This window comes from Chelonia mydas, chromosome 14 (genome assembly GCF_015237465.2).
Source record: "Chelonia mydas isolate rCheMyd1 chromosome 14, rCheMyd1.pri.v2, whole genome shotgun sequence".
Classification (NCBI taxonomy): Eukaryota; Metazoa; Chordata; order Testudines; family Cheloniidae; genus Chelonia; species Chelonia mydas.
In genome coordinates, this window is record NC_051254.2 from 42,554,581 (window position 1) to 42,574,899 (window position 20,319).

A 20,319-nucleotide genomic window follows, 5' to 3' on the forward strand; every position below is an offset into this window, starting at 1 on the left:
CAATACAGGGGAATCTGGGTAAAATTTAGGGGCCCGTATTATACAGGAGGTCAGAGTAGATGATCTACCAGCCTGAAACTCTGTGAAGCTCTGGAAATCCCGTGGGATCACACTGTGGCGCAAGCTAAGCTCTGCCAAGGCAGCTTTCAAAGAGTTGATATACAACAAGGAGAAATGCAGCCTCTGAAAGGACGTCTCACTGCTTCATACTCCTGGTAGTCCTCGGCTGGACGGAAGAAGCTGAGTTCTGGTTGCAACTCTGAGCTCAGCAGCTTCGAAGGTTCTCCTTGGAGACTTCAGGTTTGTCATACCCCGACGGGCCGCGCTGCCCTCTGCTTCCTATCGGCCACTTGTCACGAGGTGCTCTCTGGCTTCTCTGGTGCTCCAGAAAATGTCCAGGAGATGGCGGTGGCGTACCAGAAATACGTCTGATTCAGCCAGACAAGGTGGGCGAGTTAGTTTATTCTACTAGGATCAGGGTGAAAGAGACAAACTTGCCGAGCTCTTTTTCAGAGGCGATTCTCCCATGGGAGGATTTTTCAGTTTCAGTTTTCCTCCTTTGCCATTCGTCGCGTGTCTGTATCAACCCGCGCAACTAACAAGAATTCGCCCTGTTAAGCAGCCCCTTTGAATACTCCCAAGCCGGGTGCTTCTGCCTTTCCATATTTCCTTCCTCCTTGTGCCATGCAGTTCGTCGCCTTGCCAGCGCGCAATCACCATTCTGGAGCCAATTAGTTCAATTTATCCTTCGTTTATTGTGTGATGTTACGATGAACTAACATGCTATGTCAGACATACTCATTGCTTGCTAAATAGAGTTAAGTTTAGGATGATAGAAGTATAAGATTGATCAGTGGTCAAAAGGGATAATTATGTATTCAGTGTCTAGGTAATTAGGGCTGAAACACAAGGCCTACAGGCGGAGGCCTGTACAATTCTAGCTTAGCCATTCTAGGCCTGAGTCTTAGAGCTAAGAAGTGCTGACATAAGTAAGTGACCGAAGAATAACCTGATGCCCATAAGATTACAGGGAAAAGATGGACCAATGGGTACATGCCAAGATGGGCAGGGATGGTGTCCCTAGCCTCTGTTTGCCAGGCGATGGATCACTTGATGATGACCTGTTCTGCTCATTTCCTCTGGGGCACCTGGCACTTGCCACTGTCGGAGACCGGACAGTGGGCTAGATGGACCTTTGGTCTGACCCAGGATGGCCGAAAAATTAACTGGAGGATTAATTTTGACTACAAGCTACCCGGCAGTCACATTGCTGTAACCCACGTTCTAACTGCAGTCAGAATTACATTATAAAATAAGGTGCCCAGATTGGGAAAGTGGGTTCCCTAGGGGAAAACTCCGGCAGGAACCCTCACTCTACTGATGGTCCGTTGGCAAGGCAGCCGTCAGCCGCTAAGGATGGGAGGAGGAGGATAGGTGTACCATGGGCATAGGTCTCGCTAGGATTTCTGGGTGCTTGGGTGATCGTAACTGTAACTCTAACGTTCAGAAAAGTTGTACCACAACCTGGACGTGGCGCTTGTGACTCTCTGTGGGGTCGCTCCCCTTGGTCCTTGTGCGTCCCTAGAGACTCCACCTCTGAAGCCCGTAGCGGACGTGACTTTCGCTTGCTTGAGCTTGAAACTCCAGGCCCCAGAGCCGAAGCCCCGGGGGCGTCAGACCACAGTACGCAATTCCCGGGAAACAACCTCAAAGGCACCGGTTCAAAACAAAAACCCGAAGGGAACCTTCCGAGTCCCTCTAAACGGGTCAGTTTTACAAACGTTTCTTTGGTTTCATTTTGGAGTTGGGGGTGACTCATGGGAGGGACACAAAGGGGGGCACCAGCTCAAGGGGGGGGAACGTGACCTCCCCGCATGCCCCCCCCATGTGACTCCTCCCCGGCATGCTCAGAGTCGGCTCCTGTCCCCAGAAGCTGAGTCTGGGCAGGGGGCAGCAGCATGGGGCAGCGTGGCTGGAAGACGAGAGGCTCTGGCCCCGCCCCTTCCTCTCCCCGCCCGGGCTGGCTGCTGGGGTCTCTTGACCCTTTGTGCCCCTCCCACGAGTCGCCCCCAAGCAAGACCAGACCGAAGGCACGGGGCAGTTTAAACACACGTAGAAAACATGGATTGGAGTCATAAAGACGGACAAAAGTAGGGTTTCCAGTTGGGAGTGAAAATATTTGGCGTGGATTTCGGTGGCCTCAGTTAATCCCCTTTATGAATCCTCCTGTTTTCGCTGGCTCAAAGAGCAGCCATTCCTAAGAGGGTTAGCGCGGCAATCGTCCAGACTTGTCTGTGCAATCTAGTGTCGCTGCGCAATGAACTCTCAGGATACAACCTGTTGCCTCCTTCTTTTTGACAGTCAACGGTATTTGGCCAGGTGACCAGAAGATAAGAAGGTTCTTGTCCCAGAAGCAGACTACCCAGAACTAAAACCCATGAGTTCAGTATCTTGCAGGGACCCTCGGGGTGGATGACAAGGACTCGCACACTGAGGACAAAGTGCAGCCTTAGAGATCTTTATTAAACCAAGGAATAAAGGCAGAAAAGCGCCAAGCCACGTATGAATCTAGGAATAGGACAGCTTCGGGGATATGTGGCACCATTCCTTGCATGAGCTCTTAGACCGGCGTACTCACACCCTTCCTGGAGGCCCTGGTGGTAAGAGACGAAGGCCCAGCCCTGTCTCTGGCATGCCCAATGAGTCCGATGGGTCAGGTTCCCCCATGCCGTGGGTTGATGGCAGCGAACAGTAGAGCTGAAAGGTCAAGTGATGGGAAGGGCTCTTCCAAGCTAAGCTCAGCACTGGGTCCCAGCCCAGGGCCCCATAGCGGCAAATAGGTTTGCCACCCAATCGACGGGGAATCCGCCCGAAACACACCGAAGTTGTGGGGACACAGGCTAGTTCCTCCCTCAGCTACTTCCTACCGTGACTCCTGCAGTTGAAGACTCGGCATCCTTGGAGCCTCCAGGCCCCTTGGGCGGGGCTGCTCCCAGCCACTGCAATCTCCCTGGGGCGTCCGCAGGTACCTGAGCACCTGTCTGGGTCCTGGTGTCTCCTGCTCCCACGGTCTGGGGTTCTGGCTGCTCCCGGGCTGGAGCCGGCACGGGGCACCCTTCCTCCTCGGCGGTCAGCCCAGACTGAGGCTGGGCTGCTCCCTTTTATACTGCAGCCGCAGTCGGAGCATGCTCAGCAGGGGCGAGGGGGCGTGGCTTCCGCTGCCAAGAGTGCTGGCTTAACCCCTTCCTCACCAGTGTGGGGCAAGTTCACCCCATCACAGGCTCCCACCCAGACAGCCAGGTCAAATATGGTGAGGATTACTGAAAAATCTTGTTCATCATATATGAAGGTCTACCAGTCTCAAGGGATCGGACACATCACCCACCACGTCAATGAATATTTCAGATCTCACCCAAATACGCGTTTACAGCCAATTCTTATTAACCAAACTAAAGTTTATTAAGAAAAGAAAAGAGAGAACATATTGTGGTTAAAAGATCATTATACATATAGATATGACTGTATGATATGATGGTGCGTTCTTAGGGCAGGTTCATAGTAGAAATTTTGGCTGATGAGTTGCAAAAAAGTTCTCCCCAGAATCAGCTCATCGGGTTATAGTCCAAATAGGCAGTCCATATACAGAGTTTGTTCAAATTCTTCCACGAGAACCAGCAGGGTGATCCAGACTGGGGCTGGACACCTCAGCCTTGCGACTCCAGCTCTCCCTGACCCAGTTTAAGCAGATCTGAGATCACAGGGCGGGGGCCCGAGAGTTCTTTTGTAGATCTCTGGCAGCCTCCTGACAGCAGCTAATCCTTGGGTGACAAATAGGTAATCTACGGTGCGGCTTTGCAGTAAAACCTCCTATTGCCTACGTATACAAAGGTGATTGCATTCACCAGCGTAAGGTAATCCTCCATTCAGCCATTCATAGTTTACTACAGGCTTCAAAGAGAAATAGAGACAATAATGACATTGCACCCAAGTTCCATCTAAACGTTAATATCCCCTTTTGATCCCGGAATCAACAGACTATAGTAAGACAGGAACTGTCTGGTTACATCGTTAATCTCGAACAAGATATCGGGAAACACAGACCAATACAATCACTATCTTCTTCCAGTTCTCTAATAGTATAAGTCTACATTTCAAAGCTCTCGTCTATCTAACCTGGCTTCGTTAGCTATTTATAAGGAATAGCCCTAATGATCATGTACGTACTTTTCTCATATGTCTTTCAAGGTAGAATTTGGGTCATGTAGCCTGCTAGTCGCTTAACCCTTTCTGGCCCCGTGTCACCAACTCATTAGCTAGTTCCTGAAACTGAGAGGGAACGGCAGGCCCCCTCTCTATGAGAAAGGTCGCAGGCCTCCCTACTAAACTAGACTTCTGCTAACTTGCTTAAGCTAATGTCTTACAGGGGGCAGGCCTGTAGGTTCCTTGCATTATAGCTGAATACAATAAAGGTTAAATCAGCCCTACAGGCTAGAAACAAATCCATCTCCACAGGAAAATAGGTACTTAGGTTTAGGGTTAAACAGCTTCTCTACGTGGGGAAATTGAAAGGAGAATTACAGCGCTATAGAATTTCTCCTCTTTACACACAGTCAAGGGGTACGGAGTGGCCACATGGGGAATCATGCTGGCGTTGCTAATTATTCCCCTCTAACGATGCTGGTCCATTTCCCCATGTCGACACGCTCACAGACAGCTGATCTTTGGTGAGTTTTTTAGCAGCTTATGAGGATAGAGAAAGAAACATACAGACAGGTGGATTTCCTAAGAGCTTCCTGACTTAGCTGACCGACAGCAGTTTAAAGGTACAGGGATATACAGGAAATTCGTTTATATATTCCAGTTTCTAGCCACCTCCATCTCTGACCATTTTAAAATCAGGGCTGGGAAGTTGATCTAAGAGATCTTGCCCTAGTCCAAAGAGGAATTAATTCAGGGACGTCCTAGGGCCGATATTAGACTGAAGATCGGAGTAGATAATAATGGTGGTTCATTCTGGCCTTGCAGTCTGTGAATCTATTCCTGGGGGAATTCAAATTCCAGCTTCAACTGAGCTGTGTTTCTATACCCTATATGCTATGTATGTTTGGGGTGCGCTATCCCAGGATCCCTCTACCCCGGTCACAGGGAAGCTGGGAACCAGGACACCTGGGTTCTCTCCCTGGCTCTGGGGGGAGAGTGGGGTCTGGTGGGTTAGAGCAGGGGGGGCTGGAAGCCAGGATTCCTGGGTTCTCTCCCAGGCAATGGGCAGGGAGTAGGGTCTAGTGGGTTAGAATGGGGAGGGGGGCTGGGAGCCAGGACTCCTGGGTTCTCCCTGGCTCTGGCAGGGGAGTGGGGTATAGGTCAGTCACCTCCCCACCCTTCTATCATCTTTGTTAGGATTTGGACTACGACTTGGGGGATGAAGTTCGGCAAAGTTTCAGGGAGCTCGTGGAGTAGTTTCTGGCACTTCTTAATGACAGTCACCCACATGGTGGCACTGACGCTGTAACTGACCTTCCCGTCGATGATGTACACGTTCACTTTATTCTCCCCTTTCCCAGAGACAAAGACCATCTCGCCCCCCGGGCACTCAATGACCAGCCGGGCGTTCTCCAGCAGGCAGCTCGGCTCATCAGAGAGATTAATAATGGCCACGTTCAAGGCCTCCTTGACCTTCTCGGGAGTCCCCTCCAGACCCCTCACCTCCCTCCGCACGCCCTCCAGGTTCTCAATGCTGAGTGGCTGTTCAGAGTGACGCATACTCTCCCAATACATCGCCCAGCTCTTCACCTTCGCCTCGTAGCTGGGTTTCCCGTCACAGCTGGTCATGGAGACCTTGCAGTCCCCATCTTCGGAGATCGGCCGCAGCTTCGTCTCCTCCCAGGTGACGCGCATCCTGGGGTTGTCCCGGACACACTCGGGCTCCTTGGGGAACTTCCGCTGCTTCGATCTGGTGCTGCGTCTCAGCTCCTTGGTCTTCACCTCCCAGGACTCCAGCCTGTCCCGGTTTGTCTCCAGCTTCCCCCGACTCAGCCTTTGCGGGTGAGTGCGTAACCTCTCCCGATACACTGCCACTGTGGGCTCCTTCACTTCATAGCAGGGCTCCCTGTCGCCTTTGGACACAGTGATCTCACATTCCCCCTGGCCCGACACAGACTCCGGCTCAGGGTGGTCATATCTGGTCGCCAGCTCGGCATTGAGCTCCTTCAGGGTCTGCTCCAAGCAGGCTCTCAGGTCCTCGTTCGGCAACTCCCACTTCTCCAGCACGTCCCTCACATACTTCAGGATCTTGGTTCTCAGCTTCTGTGGACAGGAGCATAACCTGGCCAGGCACATCTGGGCCGTTGGCTCTTTCACCTCATAGCAGGCCCTGTTGTCAGAGATCCTGATCCCAGAGGGGAACGCCAGCTCAGTCTTGTTGCCCGGGAAGACCATCCAGGCGTTGTTCTGCACACACCAGGGCTCCCAGGGGAACTCCTGGGAGCATAACCTGGCCAGATCCATGTCCCCAGTGAGCTCTTGACCATGGTTGTGGGGTTTCCCGTTGGTCTGGCCCATTGTGATCTCACACCCGGCCTTTCCAGACCCCTTGGATCCTGGCGCTGCGTTGCCTCAGGACACGTTCCAGAGGGATTCGGGTTCTCCAGCCGCAATGACGCTGAGCTGCCGGCTGGGCTTCACCCGATGTCCCTATCGCTGGCTCTCCGGTGATGATCTAAGGCGTGGTGAAATGCACGAGCCACGTGCCTGGCAAATTCCTGCTTCGCCCAGCGCCCGCTCCTCCTGCGACCTGGAAGATGAATGAGATCATCTCAGCGGGGGCTCGACAGGAAGGGACAAAGAGCTACTGAAATCGATACAGCCAGATCCCCAGCAGGAGGAGCTCAGAGCCGCTCTGCTGTCAGAGCGACGCCAAGTGACCCCAGCTGGGATTGGGACCCATCGACTCCAATTTACACAGTCCTGCCGGGAGTGGGGGGTGCGGGGGGAAGGAGGGTGAGCACCGTTTACATTGTTTTTGTGGGGGGGGCGGCAACTCTCACTGTGATACCAGGGGCTACGCTACAGACACGAGTCGATCTGAAAAACAGCAAAATCCCACCACTACCCTGCAGGGAACTGCTTCCAATCTTGTGGTCTGGCAACAATTTGGCTGATGCACACGAGCCATGTTTCATTACACCCTAACTGAAAGACTGGTTCCGGGGACCCCGCAACTGAGCAGAAGTTTCTGTATTTTTACATTTCCCGTGCACACCTGACTGACGGTCATTCCAAATTTAGGAGAATTTCAAATATATTATTGAAAATCTTGGAGCCCGGAGATCAAAACTAAAAATGAAACAAGAGGGGCCACAGTCTGTTCTCATTTAGACAGCTCCAAATTCGGAATCATGGTCGAACCCCAGGCAGTTACTCCAGATTTACAACAGTGCTAAGGGGAGCAGAGTTTGCCCCTTTCTGCTTGTTAGTTGATATTTCGGGGGGAAGCCGTGCTAGAGACAGCGACGGGGAGGGATTCTCCGCTAAACCCTCTCGCGAAGTGAAGAATTCACTTAGCACAACGTACGGTAAGTGTTAAAGTGTACCTCGTTACTAGCAAAAAGAAAAGGAGGACTTGTGGCACCTTAGAGACTAACAAATTTATTTGAGCAGGAGCTTTCGTGAGCTACAGCTCGTGTTTCTTTGTAAAACCGCTTTGAAGTAAAGATTGGAACAAACATGGCCTCCCAGTAACATCAGATCTTTGTGTAGGACCGATTGCAATGAATTAACTATGGGAAAAGGTCCATCTGTATGGACATCATCCACTACGGAACCCTTTCCCTGCGGGGGTGAGGGAAGGGGGTACTTAGATATAAAATTGAACTGGGGGGCTAGATCCTTAAACACGTACATCCCGCGGTATTCTCATCCAACGCTTGTGCCGAGGGAAATGAAGGTGGTGGTGGCTCCCGCTCTTTTTGTTGAAGCATTGGAGAGGGCACGAGAAGCGGGGGAGATGGGGAAAGAAACTAGCCCAGTGTCTTGCATTCACTTCCCGTCTCGGAGCTTTTCCCTCTCGTTTCTTCAGAGCTCTGTTCTAGGCATTTCAGAAATTGCGCTACGCCACGTCCGTGAAAGCACGGTGACTGCCCGGCAGACAGCTGTAGATGTCAGCTGTGAAAGGTCAGAAAACTTCTCGAAAATACAACGGACTCAGCAAACGTGACACAGATCCATTCGGCAGATCAGGGCCTGAGAGCGGGCGATCAAACCCTCTGTGGGGGGAATTAGGGGTTGCAATTCGCAGCCCAGAGGATGAAGGAGAGGCAGGATCCAGGGACCAACAACCCACCCCTGCCCCGTCCACCCCAGGAAAGTTCAGCGAAGTAGCTGCCGGGGATGGTGCAAGCCCAAGGCTTTGGCTGGGGGAGGCAGGGCACGGAGTGCCCGGCACCGAGCCGTGTGTGAGGGCCAGGCCGGGGAGCCCCAGCCAGGAAATCACAGAAGCCACAGCTGGTTGACACAGCTTAGCGAGGGGATGTGTGACTGTTACACTTACAAACAAATTTATTTGAGCATAAGCTTTCGTGGGCTACAGCTCACTTCACAGGACTGCATCCGATGACGTGAGCTGTAGCTCACGAAAGCTTATGCTCAAATAAATTGGTTAGTCTCTAAGGTGCCACGAGTCCTCCTGTTCTTTTTGCGAATACAGACTAACACGGCTGCTACTCTAGACCTGTTACACTTACACACACACACACACACACACACACACACACACAGAGAGAGCGTTGCGTGCCTGTCTTAAATGGCCAGTGCTTGCTTCCGCCACACCCTGCTGGTTGCCGCGTCTGATACTCAAAATTTGGCGACTTGCCACCTCCTAGCAGCAAAACGGGCCCCAGCACCCACTGTAGCTCGGGCTCAGTCTCTGCTCCCAGAAATAAAAGTCTCTTTACTAAGCTCCAGCCTGTCTAAAAGATCATCCTAACGTGCAGGCTGCAGGCAAAGATCACGGGGGGAGAGTTTCCAGCCCTGTGAGATCATGGGAAGGGCCCTTTGTGGGTTTAACACCCGCCCCAGCCCTGGGGCTTTGCAGGGAATCAGAGCAAAGGCCAGGAGAGAGAAAAACGCGAGAAACATGAGTGCTACTTACTGGGGGGCAGATGGCAGCGAAACTCCCCTGCTTCTTCTGTCTCCTCCCGCGCGCAGAGGCCTGAAGGATTCAGACACACCCCGGAGGGGACAATTTCCCCTTTCACTTTCCGTTGGGCTCACGGCAAACGTGCCAAGAAGCCAGAGAAAAGTGAAAACACTCGGGCCGGAAGGCTGCGACGTCACACGACGTCTTCACTGAGAATTGAGAATCAGGCCGGTCCCGAAGGCAGGGGAGCAATAGGTGTGTTCGCCCGGGACGTGGGGGATGGGTGTTCACCAGGCTGCAACTTTATGAGTCAAATTACTCCCCAGGTGTCCAACAAGGGACAGCCTGGCATGGTCACTCGCTCCCCATGGTCCACCCCGTGGCCGGGGGGAAGGGAGGGGAAGGGCTCCAGCTGTCACAGTGGAGGGCCTGCTGACTAATAATCTTAGCTAGCACTTTTCATCTGTAGTTCTCAGAGCGCGTCACAAAGGAGGGTCAGGATCATTACCTCCAGTTTACAGATGGGGAAACTGAGGCAGGAGAGGTGACTCACCCCACAGGGCGGCAGCAGGAAGGGGAAGCATGGTCACCAGAGGCTCGATCCAGTGGTCTGTGCACTAGAAAGTGATGACCCCCCAGCCCCATCTCCCAGCCTGCCTTTCCCCTGGGCAGCAGGGAGGCTGGGACAGTAACCCTTTAATAGGGAAGGGAGTAGAGGGTGGAGCCAGAAATTTCCATGGATATTGGGTGGGGCTGATGTTTGACAGCTGGGGCACCTTAGAGACTAACCAATTTATTTGAGCTGGGGCAGGGTAAACTGAGGCTGGGTCACTTCACGGGGGCAGGGCTATGTCCCAGCCATAGACCCAGCCATAGAGTAGGAGGAGAGAGAGTTGATCACTGGATAGATTAACTTCCTCAGCCTCTGGGGCCGTGACTCAGGGCAGCGACTTGCCTCCGAAATGGAGGGGATCTTAGGTCAAACACTAGTGAGAGGGGGAATGGGGGGGATCCGTGAGGAGATTTTCTGTCACTATTTGATCATTGGAGAGCAAAGCAGGATCAGTGGGACGGGATTTTTGTATCCATCTTTGGTGACGAGCTCAGGGCCAGATTCTTAGTCTGGCATCTGATCCGAGCCGGATTCTGATCTCAGTGACCCCTCGTGGGAAGGTGAGATTTCTTCCTTTCCTCCCCGTCTCCCCCCCAATCTAGGATCAACGCGGATATCACCCGTGATATTCGACAGCCTTAACGCCCCCGAACTAAGAACACTTTACCTCGTGTCCTCTTCAGCTGCTGAAACTCAAACAGCCAGAGAGTCTGAGCTAAGCCCTGAGGTCTAGGACCCGGGATCCGGGCTCTCCTGAGAAAAGTTGGAAGAACTTTGGCCGTTTGTAGGGCTCAGCCTTACCCTCCCGCTCCGCGAAATCTGGAACGCCCGGGCATGCTGCCTCCAAACGGACTCTGGGCTTCAGCAGGACGTGATTTTTCTTTCCCAACAGGATAGCGAAAAGCAAAGCAGACCTCCCTGACCTGTTGAGTGTCGCCCACCTCCTGAGAGTTCAGGGCAGACTGCAAGCCTGGGGGAAATGACCAAGGAGCTGAGAACATGCATGGACCTCGCCCTGCAGGGGTTCAAGGAAGAGCCCTCGGGACAACGCCCAGATATTGATCCAGTGCAAAGGAACGATGTTGGAATTTAAATCTGGAGATGGGGAAACGAGATCTACGTGTATTACCGCAACGGGGTGCCGCAGTACGACATGGAAGAGCCAACCGTGGAGGTGTATCTGGCCTGGCTGCGCTCCTACCTGGAACGGCTCCCGGTGGAGAACCTGCTGAGGGTACAGAACCGACTGCAGGCTGGGGAAAAGACGACCGAGCTGCTGAAACGGGTGCAAAAAGGATGGAGACCACCGCCCTAAGAGAACAAAAGCCATGCAGGTAATGAGACCATTCGAAACAACCAGCCAGGGGGTTTATACAGAGTGTCTCTTGTCAGACACCCACACGAGCGGTTTAAAAATCACCATTTCACCCCCAGTGAAATCTATGTTGGGTTTTGTTAATTCACTTTCTGGCTTCTGAGCCTTAACTTGGAAATGTGACCCTGTGACTGGGGTCCCGGGGGGCCACTCCGAGAGTGCGCAAGCAGGGCAAATGGCAAAGAATGGGGAGAGGATCCCCCAAACTGGTGGTTTATTCTAACAATTAGAGTCACCCAGCCAGTAACAAAACAAACACCTTCCTGGCTACCCAGAAGCCAAAACTGCCGTTCCCTTGACATAGGGCTTGTCTCGATGGGAGAAACGAACCACCATCGCTGCTCTGGCATAATTATTCCAGTATAATTTAGCTCTTCCAGAAAATGTGATATATACCTGTGACGGGTTTGGTCACAGAGATCCCCTTGGGACTGTCTCCTGATGTGCTGAAATTACCACTGATCCTGTTTTCCCTAGGACCCCAGTACCCTGTTTTGTTGAGTCAGACACATTAGCCCGCTACAACACAGACTGAGGGCCCGGGCCATGCCCCCAAAGCTGCAGACCTTAATTGAAAACAGCTTAGCAAGTTACCTATCTCCAGCACTCAGATACCCAACCCCAAGGGGGTCTAAACCCCAGAAAAATCAGCCTTACACTGTATAAAATTTTGTATGGTACAAGTTCATGTTGGTCGTCCTCTTTATCAAAGAAAGAGAGAGATGCACAAACTGTTTGCCCCCCAGGTAACAGTTACTTACACTGGGTTTATTAATAAGCAAAAGTGATTGTATTGGGTATAAAAGGTAGGATTTAAGTGGTCATAAGAGATAACAGACAGAACAAAGTAAGTTACTGAGCAAAATAAAACAAACATACAAGGCTAAGTTTAATACACGAAGAAACTGGTTACAAATGATAACTTCTCACCCTCGATGTTATTTCAGGTAAACTCTTTCTCAGGTCAGTTGCTTTTTCTGACCTGGCTAGAGCCTGTCCTCTCCCACCCCTGTAGTTACCGTCCTTTTGTTTCCAGGTGCTTTCAGGTATCTCTTTGGGGTGGGGAGTCCATCTCTTAAGCCAGATGAAAACCCTCTTTGTTTGCTTCCCCTGCCTTATATAGAATTTCCCTAAGGCGGGAAACCTTTGTCTGATGTCCCACCTCCCTGTGGAAAAATACCAGCTTCAAGATGGATTCCAGGATCAGGTGACATGGTCCCATGTCTCTGTAAGACCCCAGTCTCCATTATTTATGGGCTCACCCACAGGTACGCAGGAAGGCTTGCAGGTAAACAAAATCATTCGCAGCCAAATGGGAGCCATCAAGTTCCTAAATCACCATTAATGGCCCTGAGATTTATCCTTCATATTCCTAACTTCTAATACAGGAATGATACACACATACAATGGGAAAATCACAATTCAGTAGATTACAACTTTCGCAATGATACCTCACATGAGACCTTTCACATAAAGCATATTCCAGTTCTGTCATATCCGTATTCATAAGCAGATTTTCATAAAGCATATGGAGTGCGACGTCAGCATACATCCATAGCCAGGCGTGGAGACACAGCTACACACGTGGAGAGCTGATAAATGAAGAGATAATGAAATGTGTAAAACGTAGGAATTCTGGTTGAATTGTTTTCCAGTTGCTGAATCATTGCAGGGCTATTGAATCTTCAGAAGCTATTTTACGGAGCTGTGACAGAAGCTACAGAATCAGGGAGCATTCAAAGACTGTCGTGTTAGCTTTATAAAAGGTTCGGTGTATCTTGCTGGGTTTGTTACTGGCTGTATTCATGGCTCTAGGCTTCCTGCAAGATTCTGCAGAGGGATCTGAATGCCAAAACAACGCAGAGAACAAGAATTTTGACGTTTCACCCCTTTGGGGGAAAAGTTTCAGGCTGGCGTGACCTGGTTCAAAAAGTTTAAGACGACAGAGGACATGAAAACTGATCTAAAAATGACAGGGAGAGAAAGACCTGATGGAGAACTGATAGGCGTGAGACCGTGACTCCCAGAACTAGGCCTTATGGGAGGACCCGAGGTCTCTTCCAATCCTAAACTATCATTCTATGTCCTGGTAAGCTTGGCACACAAAGAAGCTGTTCATTGTTTTAAGATCAGTTTTCTCTGCAATGCTCTTGTCCTGAATAAATAGTATTTTGCTTCATGAAAGCCACCTGGCCACTGGATATCCCTGTAATTGACCCCAACGATAACAGAACTCCGCCCACAATTTCAACTCCGCCCACCACCCAAGCTCCACCCTCTCACAAAAGATTGCGCGGATTTTATAATAGGCTAATCCCCTTTTCTTCTTGACTGCTTGGACCAACAGCAAAATAGTTAACCATCAAACCATATAGTCGCCATTAGGTTCCAGAGTTAACAACCTCCTGAAGGGAGTCGGAGTAGCTCACAGCCTTCAGATTCAGACAGATGTCACAGCCTCAGTGATACAAGTTTGAATTTTTCATCGTCACCACAAAGGCCAGAGATGACGTGTTTTAAATGAAAGCGGAGAGGTGGGTTTGTGGGAGTGTGTGTTGAGTCACGTGTGTTCTGAGTGTGTCTCTGCAGTGTGTATTTTGTTATCTGCGGATGGTTATGTGTATGTTGCATAGTTGATCTGTGCGTGTGTGTTGATCTGTGTCTCTGTTGTATAGATGTGTCATCTGTGTGCACTTCGTACACGTTTTCGTTGTGTCTGCGTTGACATTTTGTGTAGGCTGTGTGTGGGGGGGTTGATTTGTGTTGGTTTTGTGAGTGAGCGGCCTGTGTTGATGTGTCTGCTGCCTGCAGGCAAGTTGGTCTGTGCGGTGTTTGAGTATTTGGCTGTCCGTGTGTGTGTTAAAGACCCAACACACTCCCTCTCATGTCCCACCTCCCTCCCTCAGGTAGCTTTGAGCCGGGCTTCCAGCCTGTTTGGCTCGGGGAACCCCCAGCTCCGATTACAGCAACCGGAGTCAGCGCCTGTGTTATTCAGAGCTAAAAATAAGGGTCTGAGAGCTTGACATTTGGAAAGAAAGTGAAAGCATCGGTTGTTGAGAGGCAGGGGACGGAAGCTGGGACAATTCCCCCGGACGCTTCCCCAAACCTGGCAGGTAGGTCACATTCCTCTTCCTTTCCTCATTGTGTCTGTCCCTGCCATCCCAGCTCAGCTCTGTCATGGTCCCCATGTCCCTTCACCCCCGGGTGCCCTTGGGAACGGGCTAGCTCGTTGTGTGGCCTGAATTACCCCTTGCACTCTGAGCCTGGGGGAGCCGGGAATACAAAGTCTACGGGCGAGAGGAGTCCCTTCGCCGTCCTGTCCCACCGCTCAGGGGGCCTCGGGGAAGAGCCACGTTCAGCGTCGCCTCTCAAGACAGCTCTGAAAGTTCAACACATTTCTGCCCCTCTTCCCGCATTGTCGACACGAACAGGCCTCAGCTGGGAGGGAGGGACCAGGAGCAGGAAGTTCCTGCTGCAGGCGAAGGTCTTCGCTTCTCCGTGAACCTTACCCTTAGTTTCAGGAGTTGTGCAGGTGGTAACGGTCTGGTTCAAGGGCTGTACCAGCTATAGGAAGAGTTAAATTAAGACCCCACTCCTGTTCCGGCTGCCCGTTGGGCTCCAGGCCTGTTCTGGCTGCCCGAAGGGTTGCCAACCCTCCAGATTGTCCTAGAGTCTCTAGGAATTGAAAATTAATCTTTAATGAAAGATTATGTCACGTGATGAAACCTCCAGGAATACGTCCAACCAAAACTGGCAACCCTACGTTGGGTGTGGGCCCCGGGCCCATTCCAGCTTCCTGTTGGGTCTAGGTGGCCAGTTTTGCTTGGACGTGTTCCTGGAGGGGTCATCACATGACACAATCCTTCATTAAAGATATATTTTTAATTTCTGGAGACTCCAGGACAATCCTGGAGGGTTGACAACCCTACGTTGGGCATGGGCCTCGGGCCCGGTCCGGCCTCCCGTTGGGCGCAGGCCCCGGGATAGCTCTTTGAAGGCCCTCAGGAGTCAGAGTTCAAGTGAGAGGCCTGTTGAGTAACTCAGGGGGGTGGGAGAAGCAAAGGACTTTGGACTAGGTGGTGAGTCGGTCACCGTGGAGGAGGCACGAGATGGGGAGAGCACAGGGGAGCTGGGAAGGACGGGGAGGCGGTGTCTAAATTCAGTGCCCTTCTCAGAACCATCTTCCCTTATGTTCCAGCTGGAAACACCAGTCCCAGGACAGGAGGGCAGCTGGGGATGGAGGGACACGGCCCCTTTGCTGGGACCCTGCGTCCAGCTGAGACAGAGGAGACAGACCATCCCTCACGCACACCCAGCAGGAGGCTCCAGGAGCTGGAATTACAGGTGGGAGGCTCAGGCGAGGGGGATTTGGGCACTGGGAACATCTGCAGCTGGGGACGTGCGGTGGCCATGAGAACCGCTGGGGTGAAGTTGGTGGGTGTCATGAGCTACCGAGGCGACTTTGGTCGAGCGCAGAGGAGGCGCGGAAGGCTGTGGTTACGAACGAGGAAGGATCATCCCGTGCTTAGCCAGCCAGCCAGGGACTCGAATCCTGGATAGTCCCACACACAGCTGTGCCTGTGTCCCTCAAACCTGACCCACAGCCCCCAGCTCGCCCAGCCCTGGGCTCCCCCCCCCCACAGCTGTGCCCATATGTTGTGGGGATTCCCTTTATGGAAGAGCCCCACCTTCTAGCAGGCGCCCACAATTGAGAATCACGCTTAACTCACCAGGTCCAATGTCCGTGACATTCGCCAACCTCACGGCCCTCAAACTGAGACCATTGTCCCTTGCGGTGTCTTCAGGTCCCAACCTAAGGAATTGCAACAGAGCGTGAGCTTGGCTGCGAGGTCCAGGAACCGGGAACCAGAGGAAACCAGAATGAACTTGAGGAGCTGCGTGAGGCTGATCTTTGACTTCCTGCGGGGAACATGGAGCATCCTGGCGCCCTGCATCCGAGCTCAGATTTGGCCGATACTCTTGTCCTTCACCAGGGGCTTGAAGGACGTGGTCAAGGGGGTCTTGAGATTGCTGTTGAGCCAGACACATCAGACACTGGTGTTGTTACTGCTGCCTATAGTGATAGGACTCGTGGTATTTTTCTTTCCCCACGTGACAGTGAATTATGAAGCTGGAGAACCAGAACCGTTAAGTGTTGCTGACCTGCTGAGAGTGCAGGGCAGACTGGAAGCCCGGGGGAAAATGACTGATGACCTGAGAGCCTGCCTGGACCTCGCCCTGCAGGAATTCATGAGGGAAACCCCAAGCATCCAGGACAACGCCAAGATGTTGATCCAGTGCAGAGGAACAATGTTGGAATTTGAATCCGGAGACGGGAAACATGAGATCTACGTGTATTACCACAATGGGGAGCCCCGGTATGACATGAAAGAGCCAACCATGGAGGTGTATCTATCCCGGCTGTGCTCCCACCCGGAACGGCTGAGCGTTGAGAACCTGCTAAAGGTGCAGAATCGACTGGAGGCCGGAGGGAAGATGACTGAGGTGCTGAGACGATGCTTTGAACTCGCCTTGGAGAAATTCCCCAAGGAGCCGGTGTACCTGCAGAACAAGGCCCGGCTGGTGATCAGCACGGTGGGAAAGAGGACGGTCTTTCTCTCTGGAAACGGGGAGAATGAAATCAATGTGTATCCCGACAACACGGGGCTCATTCAGTACGTGGTCAAAGTGCCGGGATGGTGGGCCTGGGTAGCCAGGAATATGGTGACCATAGCTCTCGTTACAATCCCGGTCTTCATTTGCCCAATGATAATCTATCAGAAGACTAGGCAACGTCGTTAAAAACCACTTAACTTTAGAAAACTCCTGACAAACCCAGGGTCCTCTATTCATTATTGCCAACTCTTGTCATTTAATTGCATCTCTCACAATATATGTACCTTTCCTTAAGGCCGCCTGCCATTCATTGTCTACCTGATAATTTCAGCTTCCCTTCAAAGTACAAAGTAAGCTTCTAGCTCTTACAGTAGCTGAGAGAGCCACGGGAACGAGATCACTAGCGGCTCAATCCTTAGAAATGGAATGAACAGAATCCAGCACAAACAGAAAACGGAATAACTGGCTAGGGGGGAAGTATTTCGGAAAAGGATCCGGGGGTTATAGTGGATCACACATTGAATACGAGCCAATAATATGATGTAGGTGCAAGAAAAGGCTAATATTTTGGGGTGTCCTAGCGGGAGTGTCCAATGTAAGACATGGGAGGTAACTGCCCTGCTTGGCACTGATGAGGTCTCAGCTGGAGTCCCGTGTCCAGGTCTGGGCGCCGCACTTTCAGAAAGGTGTGGATAAATTGGACAGAGTCCAGAGGAGAGCAATAAAAGTGATAGAAGGTTTGGAAAACCTGACCTAGTGAAGCAAATGCCAAGATGTCTCTTGATTTCAGGAAGCGTTCCAACGGGCTCCAAATGCATATCACAAAACCATATACACATTATTCCCAAGAGCTAGTCATTTGATGCTGGTACACGACAAAATTCATTGCCAAAGAAGCAATGGCCAGTCGTACATCAAAATCCAACACACACTCTTCCATTCTGAGCATGGTAACTATGTACTGACCAAGCGACGTATGGTGATTTTGGTCCATACCTCGTTTCCAGGCAATCCACGGCTCTGCACGCATGTTCCATTTGCTCTTTCGTGCTGTTCCAGCTACTTCGCAGGTACAATTAAAAGAAAAAAAAACCTTTACTTAAAAGAAACAAAACAAACCTATACTGGGCGGAATAGCAAAACCCGAAAGAGAGTAAGTGAAAAGGACGGACTGACGCTACAGAGATGAGAATATAGATCGATATGAAGAGAATGTGACATGTAGGTATGAAGACACGAAGAAGCATAAATGAATAATAGAGAGGGTGCAATAAATGAGAGATAACAAAAGCCTGATATAGACAGACAGGAAGAGAACAACAGTGATCAGAAAGATTGGTGTGGAGACACTGTGATAGACAGATGTGAAAAGAGAGTGAAAGATTAGATACGTACGGAGAGAGGGATAAATTAAGAGATACAGAAAGATATATAAAGTTGCAAAGAGAGAGTGACAGACAGAGCTGAGCATAGAAACATGAGAACATGTAAGGATGGTGTAAGTGACCAGGGCGTAGGCGGTCTGGCCTAGTGGTCACAGCTGGGCTGAGTCTCCCCACCAGGGACGGGAGTCACCAGGGCAGAGCTGGAAGAATTGCAAGGCCAGGTCCCAGAAACAAGAATCAGGGTGAGGCCGGCTACCAGGTTAGAATCCGGGGGAAGAATTAGGGTCAAGTCAGGCTAGAGTTAGAGACCAAAGATCGGGAGATGAGGCAAAGTCCAGCAGGCCATGAGCCATGTGGTTGCTCAAACAACTTCCTGGGCTAACCCCTGCGGTTAAGTAGGGGCCCTTGGCCAATCAGAGGGCTGCAGGATGCTGTCACTCTGGGCCTTGTGGGCGGTACTTCCTGCAGGGCCTACTCTTATCGCTCCCTAGCTGTGCTATCATATGGGCTCCTGGTGGTAGGGTGGGACTATCAACCTCCCTCAAGCTGTGTAGATGTGGGTTCTAGTCCCTGGGTCCCTAGAAATGGAAGAACGTGGGAATAGCTGGATACAAGAGAATAGCTGAGGCTGTCTCTTTCCGCCATGAAAATTATTCCAGACCAACATAGGGTGTAAATTTAAAGTGGAATGACTACTCCAGAATAACACTGTAAGGGCGGATATTTATTCTGGAATGTGTCTTGTTTCTGTTTAGCTTTTCCACTTTTCAAACTGGACCAGGGCACTCTTCTTCCAGAAAGCACCCCCCTTCTGAGTGATTCCAGCATAGACAAATTGGATGCGAAGGTGTGGGGATGGATAGATGGGGATAGATGGGAGCGGATGGACAGATAGGCATGCATGGAGATGGAGAGATTTCTATAAAGCGTTAACAAACTTAGACAAAGACAGGACAATGCCTACTGCTCCAATAATGGAAAGTGGGGTGGATTTTTTTGCTACTCGTCTTCTGATGAATTGCTGATTGTACTAACGAGGAGATTATAGGCTTTCCAAAGGGAAAGGGTTAATGAATCGAAAGACACAGTCTTGCCTACTGATCCCAATAGCCTGAATACTGAGTCACGAGCCGTCTTACCTTCTTCGGAAATTCATCCCGCTTCTCCGCTGTTTGCAGAGGCCAAAGGAGATCGGCAAACTGCTTAAAAATGCAGCCGTTGATTCGCTGGGATGTTGCTGGTCTCTGACGCGGAGCCAGCGAGTTCTCGCTAAGTGCCGGTGGGGTTTGGGAATCACAGTTTGGTAGGAGCTGTCAATCCAAGCGAGGAAGGAACCAACCCCGCTCCCCCAATTAATGGAATAAGCGTGACGCTTTTAATGAGGGCTCAGAGAAGAAGCAGTTGGAACAATAACATCCCTAGGCTAGGGGTAGCGCCCACCAGCAATGTCTCTGGGCCCAGTCAAACTCCCGCCCCACAGCCTGAGAGAAACCAGCTGGCTGTAACAATGAGACCCCCGCTTTCTGGCGGTATTTTACGGGGAGCGCCTGTCCCCTTCTCAGCTGTGTCTGGTTAGTGAGCGGGGCTGGCTGGCCTTAATGGCGCAGCCTTCCCTGTTATCTCAGGGCGCTGGGAGCCCGGACTCCTGGGTTCTATCCCCAGCTCTGGGAGGGGAGAGGGGTCTAGTGGTTATCACAGGGCAGCTGGCCAAGGCAAGCCCTGACCAAACGGACGGCCTTTCTCTCTCCGTCTGCAACAAGATAACTTTGGAAAACCACCTCCAATCCGTTCCCAAATCCCAGGGAACGTTCTGGGCCTGGAGGAGCAGGACCCTGTTGATTCTGCTGAAAATCGGAGAACCGGAAAAGCCTGGATTTCCACTAAAACGAGGCCCACGGCGCGCCCCGCTGGTGAGGCCGGAGGAGGAAGGTCTCTGGCGCCCTCTGCTGCTGTCAGCACAAATCGCTCACTAGATTTTGTGACCTTTGGGTGGGCTAGATCGGTGGGGTTTCAAGCTTTTTTTCATTTGCAGACCCCTAAAAAATTCCAAATGGAAGTGCAGACCCCTGTGGAAACCCAGAATTCAGTCACTGAGGGTTTTCAGCAAGGATCGCACAAATCCAGACAAAGAAAGAAAAGAAGGAATCAAACTTTTTACTCTTAAGTACCCACTTTATAAAGTCTCGTAATGATGAAG

At 51.4% G+C, this 20,319-nt stretch overlaps 2 protein-coding genes across 9 annotated transcripts; one reads left to right on the plus strand and one right to left on the minus strand.

Moving 5' to 3' along the window:
- Nucleotides 1-3,434: 3,434 nt before the first annotated feature.
- LOC114022022 lies at nt 3,435-9,282 on the minus strand. 3 transcript variants are annotated; one of them, XM_043527827.1, is made up of 4 exons: nt 9,146-9,267; nt 7,898-8,261; nt 6,401-6,790; nt 5,316-6,154 (listed from the first exon to the last, which is right to left on the minus strand). In XM_043527827.1, exons 3-4 carry the CDS (start codon nt 6,556-6,558, stop codon nt 5,362-5,364), a joined length of 951 nt encoding a protein of 316 aa, XP_043383762.1. In that variant the 5' UTR covers nt 6,559-6,790; nt 7,898-8,261; nt 9,146-9,267; the 3' UTR covers nt 5,316-5,361. The 3 variants fall into 3 exon arrangements, with proteins under 3 accessions (XP_037770262.1, XP_043383762.1, XP_043383761.1); XM_037914334.2 differs by lacking the exon at nt 7,898-8,261 and adding an exon at nt 3,435-3,948 and having other exon boundaries at nt 5,515-6,790; nt 9,146-9,282; XM_043527826.1 differs by lacking the exon at nt 7,898-8,261 and having other exon boundaries at nt 9,146-9,282.
- On the plus strand, nt 8,064-18,426 carry LOC119567630. 6 transcript variants are annotated; one of them, XM_043527823.1, is made up of 4 exons: nt 9,297-9,388; nt 10,639-13,655; nt 14,028-15,465; nt 15,855-18,426. In XM_043527823.1, the coding sequence occupies exons 3-4, from the start codon at nt 15,311-15,313 to the stop codon at nt 16,921-16,923; spliced, it is 1,224 nt and encodes a 407-aa protein (XP_043383758.1). In that variant the 5' UTR covers nt 9,297-9,388; nt 10,639-13,655; nt 14,028-15,310; the 3' UTR covers nt 16,924-18,426. The 6 variants fall into 6 exon arrangements, with proteins under 6 accessions (XP_043383757.1, XP_043383758.1, XP_043383755.1 ...); XM_043527820.1 differs by having other exon boundaries at nt 10,639-11,080; nt 12,245-15,465; XM_043527825.1 differs by having other exon boundaries at nt 10,639-14,234; nt 15,320-15,465; nt 15,927-18,425.
- The last annotated feature ends 1,893 nt before the right edge of the window (nt 18,427-20,319 follow it).

What these genes read in the sequence shown, in the direction of transcription:
- LOC114022022 (XM_037914334.2), bottom strand. Translation starts at nt 6,558, where the DNA reads ATGGGCCAGACCAACGGGAAACCCCACAACCATGGTCAAGAGCTCACT. An exon ending in TGTACATCATCGACGGGAAG is followed by an intron (nt 3,949 to 5,514) that starts GTCAGTTACAGC and finishes TTCTCTTTGAAG; the next exon opens with CCTGTAGTAAACTATGAATG.
- LOC119567630 (XM_043527822.1), top strand. Translation starts at nt 15,311, where the DNA reads ATGTTCCAGCTGGAAACACCAGTCCCAGGACAGGAGGGCAGCTGGGGA. An exon ending in TCCAGGAGCTGGAATTACAG is followed by an intron (nt 15,466 to 15,854) that starts GTGGGAGGCTCA and finishes TTAACTCACCAG; the next exon opens with GTCCAATGTCCGTGACATTC.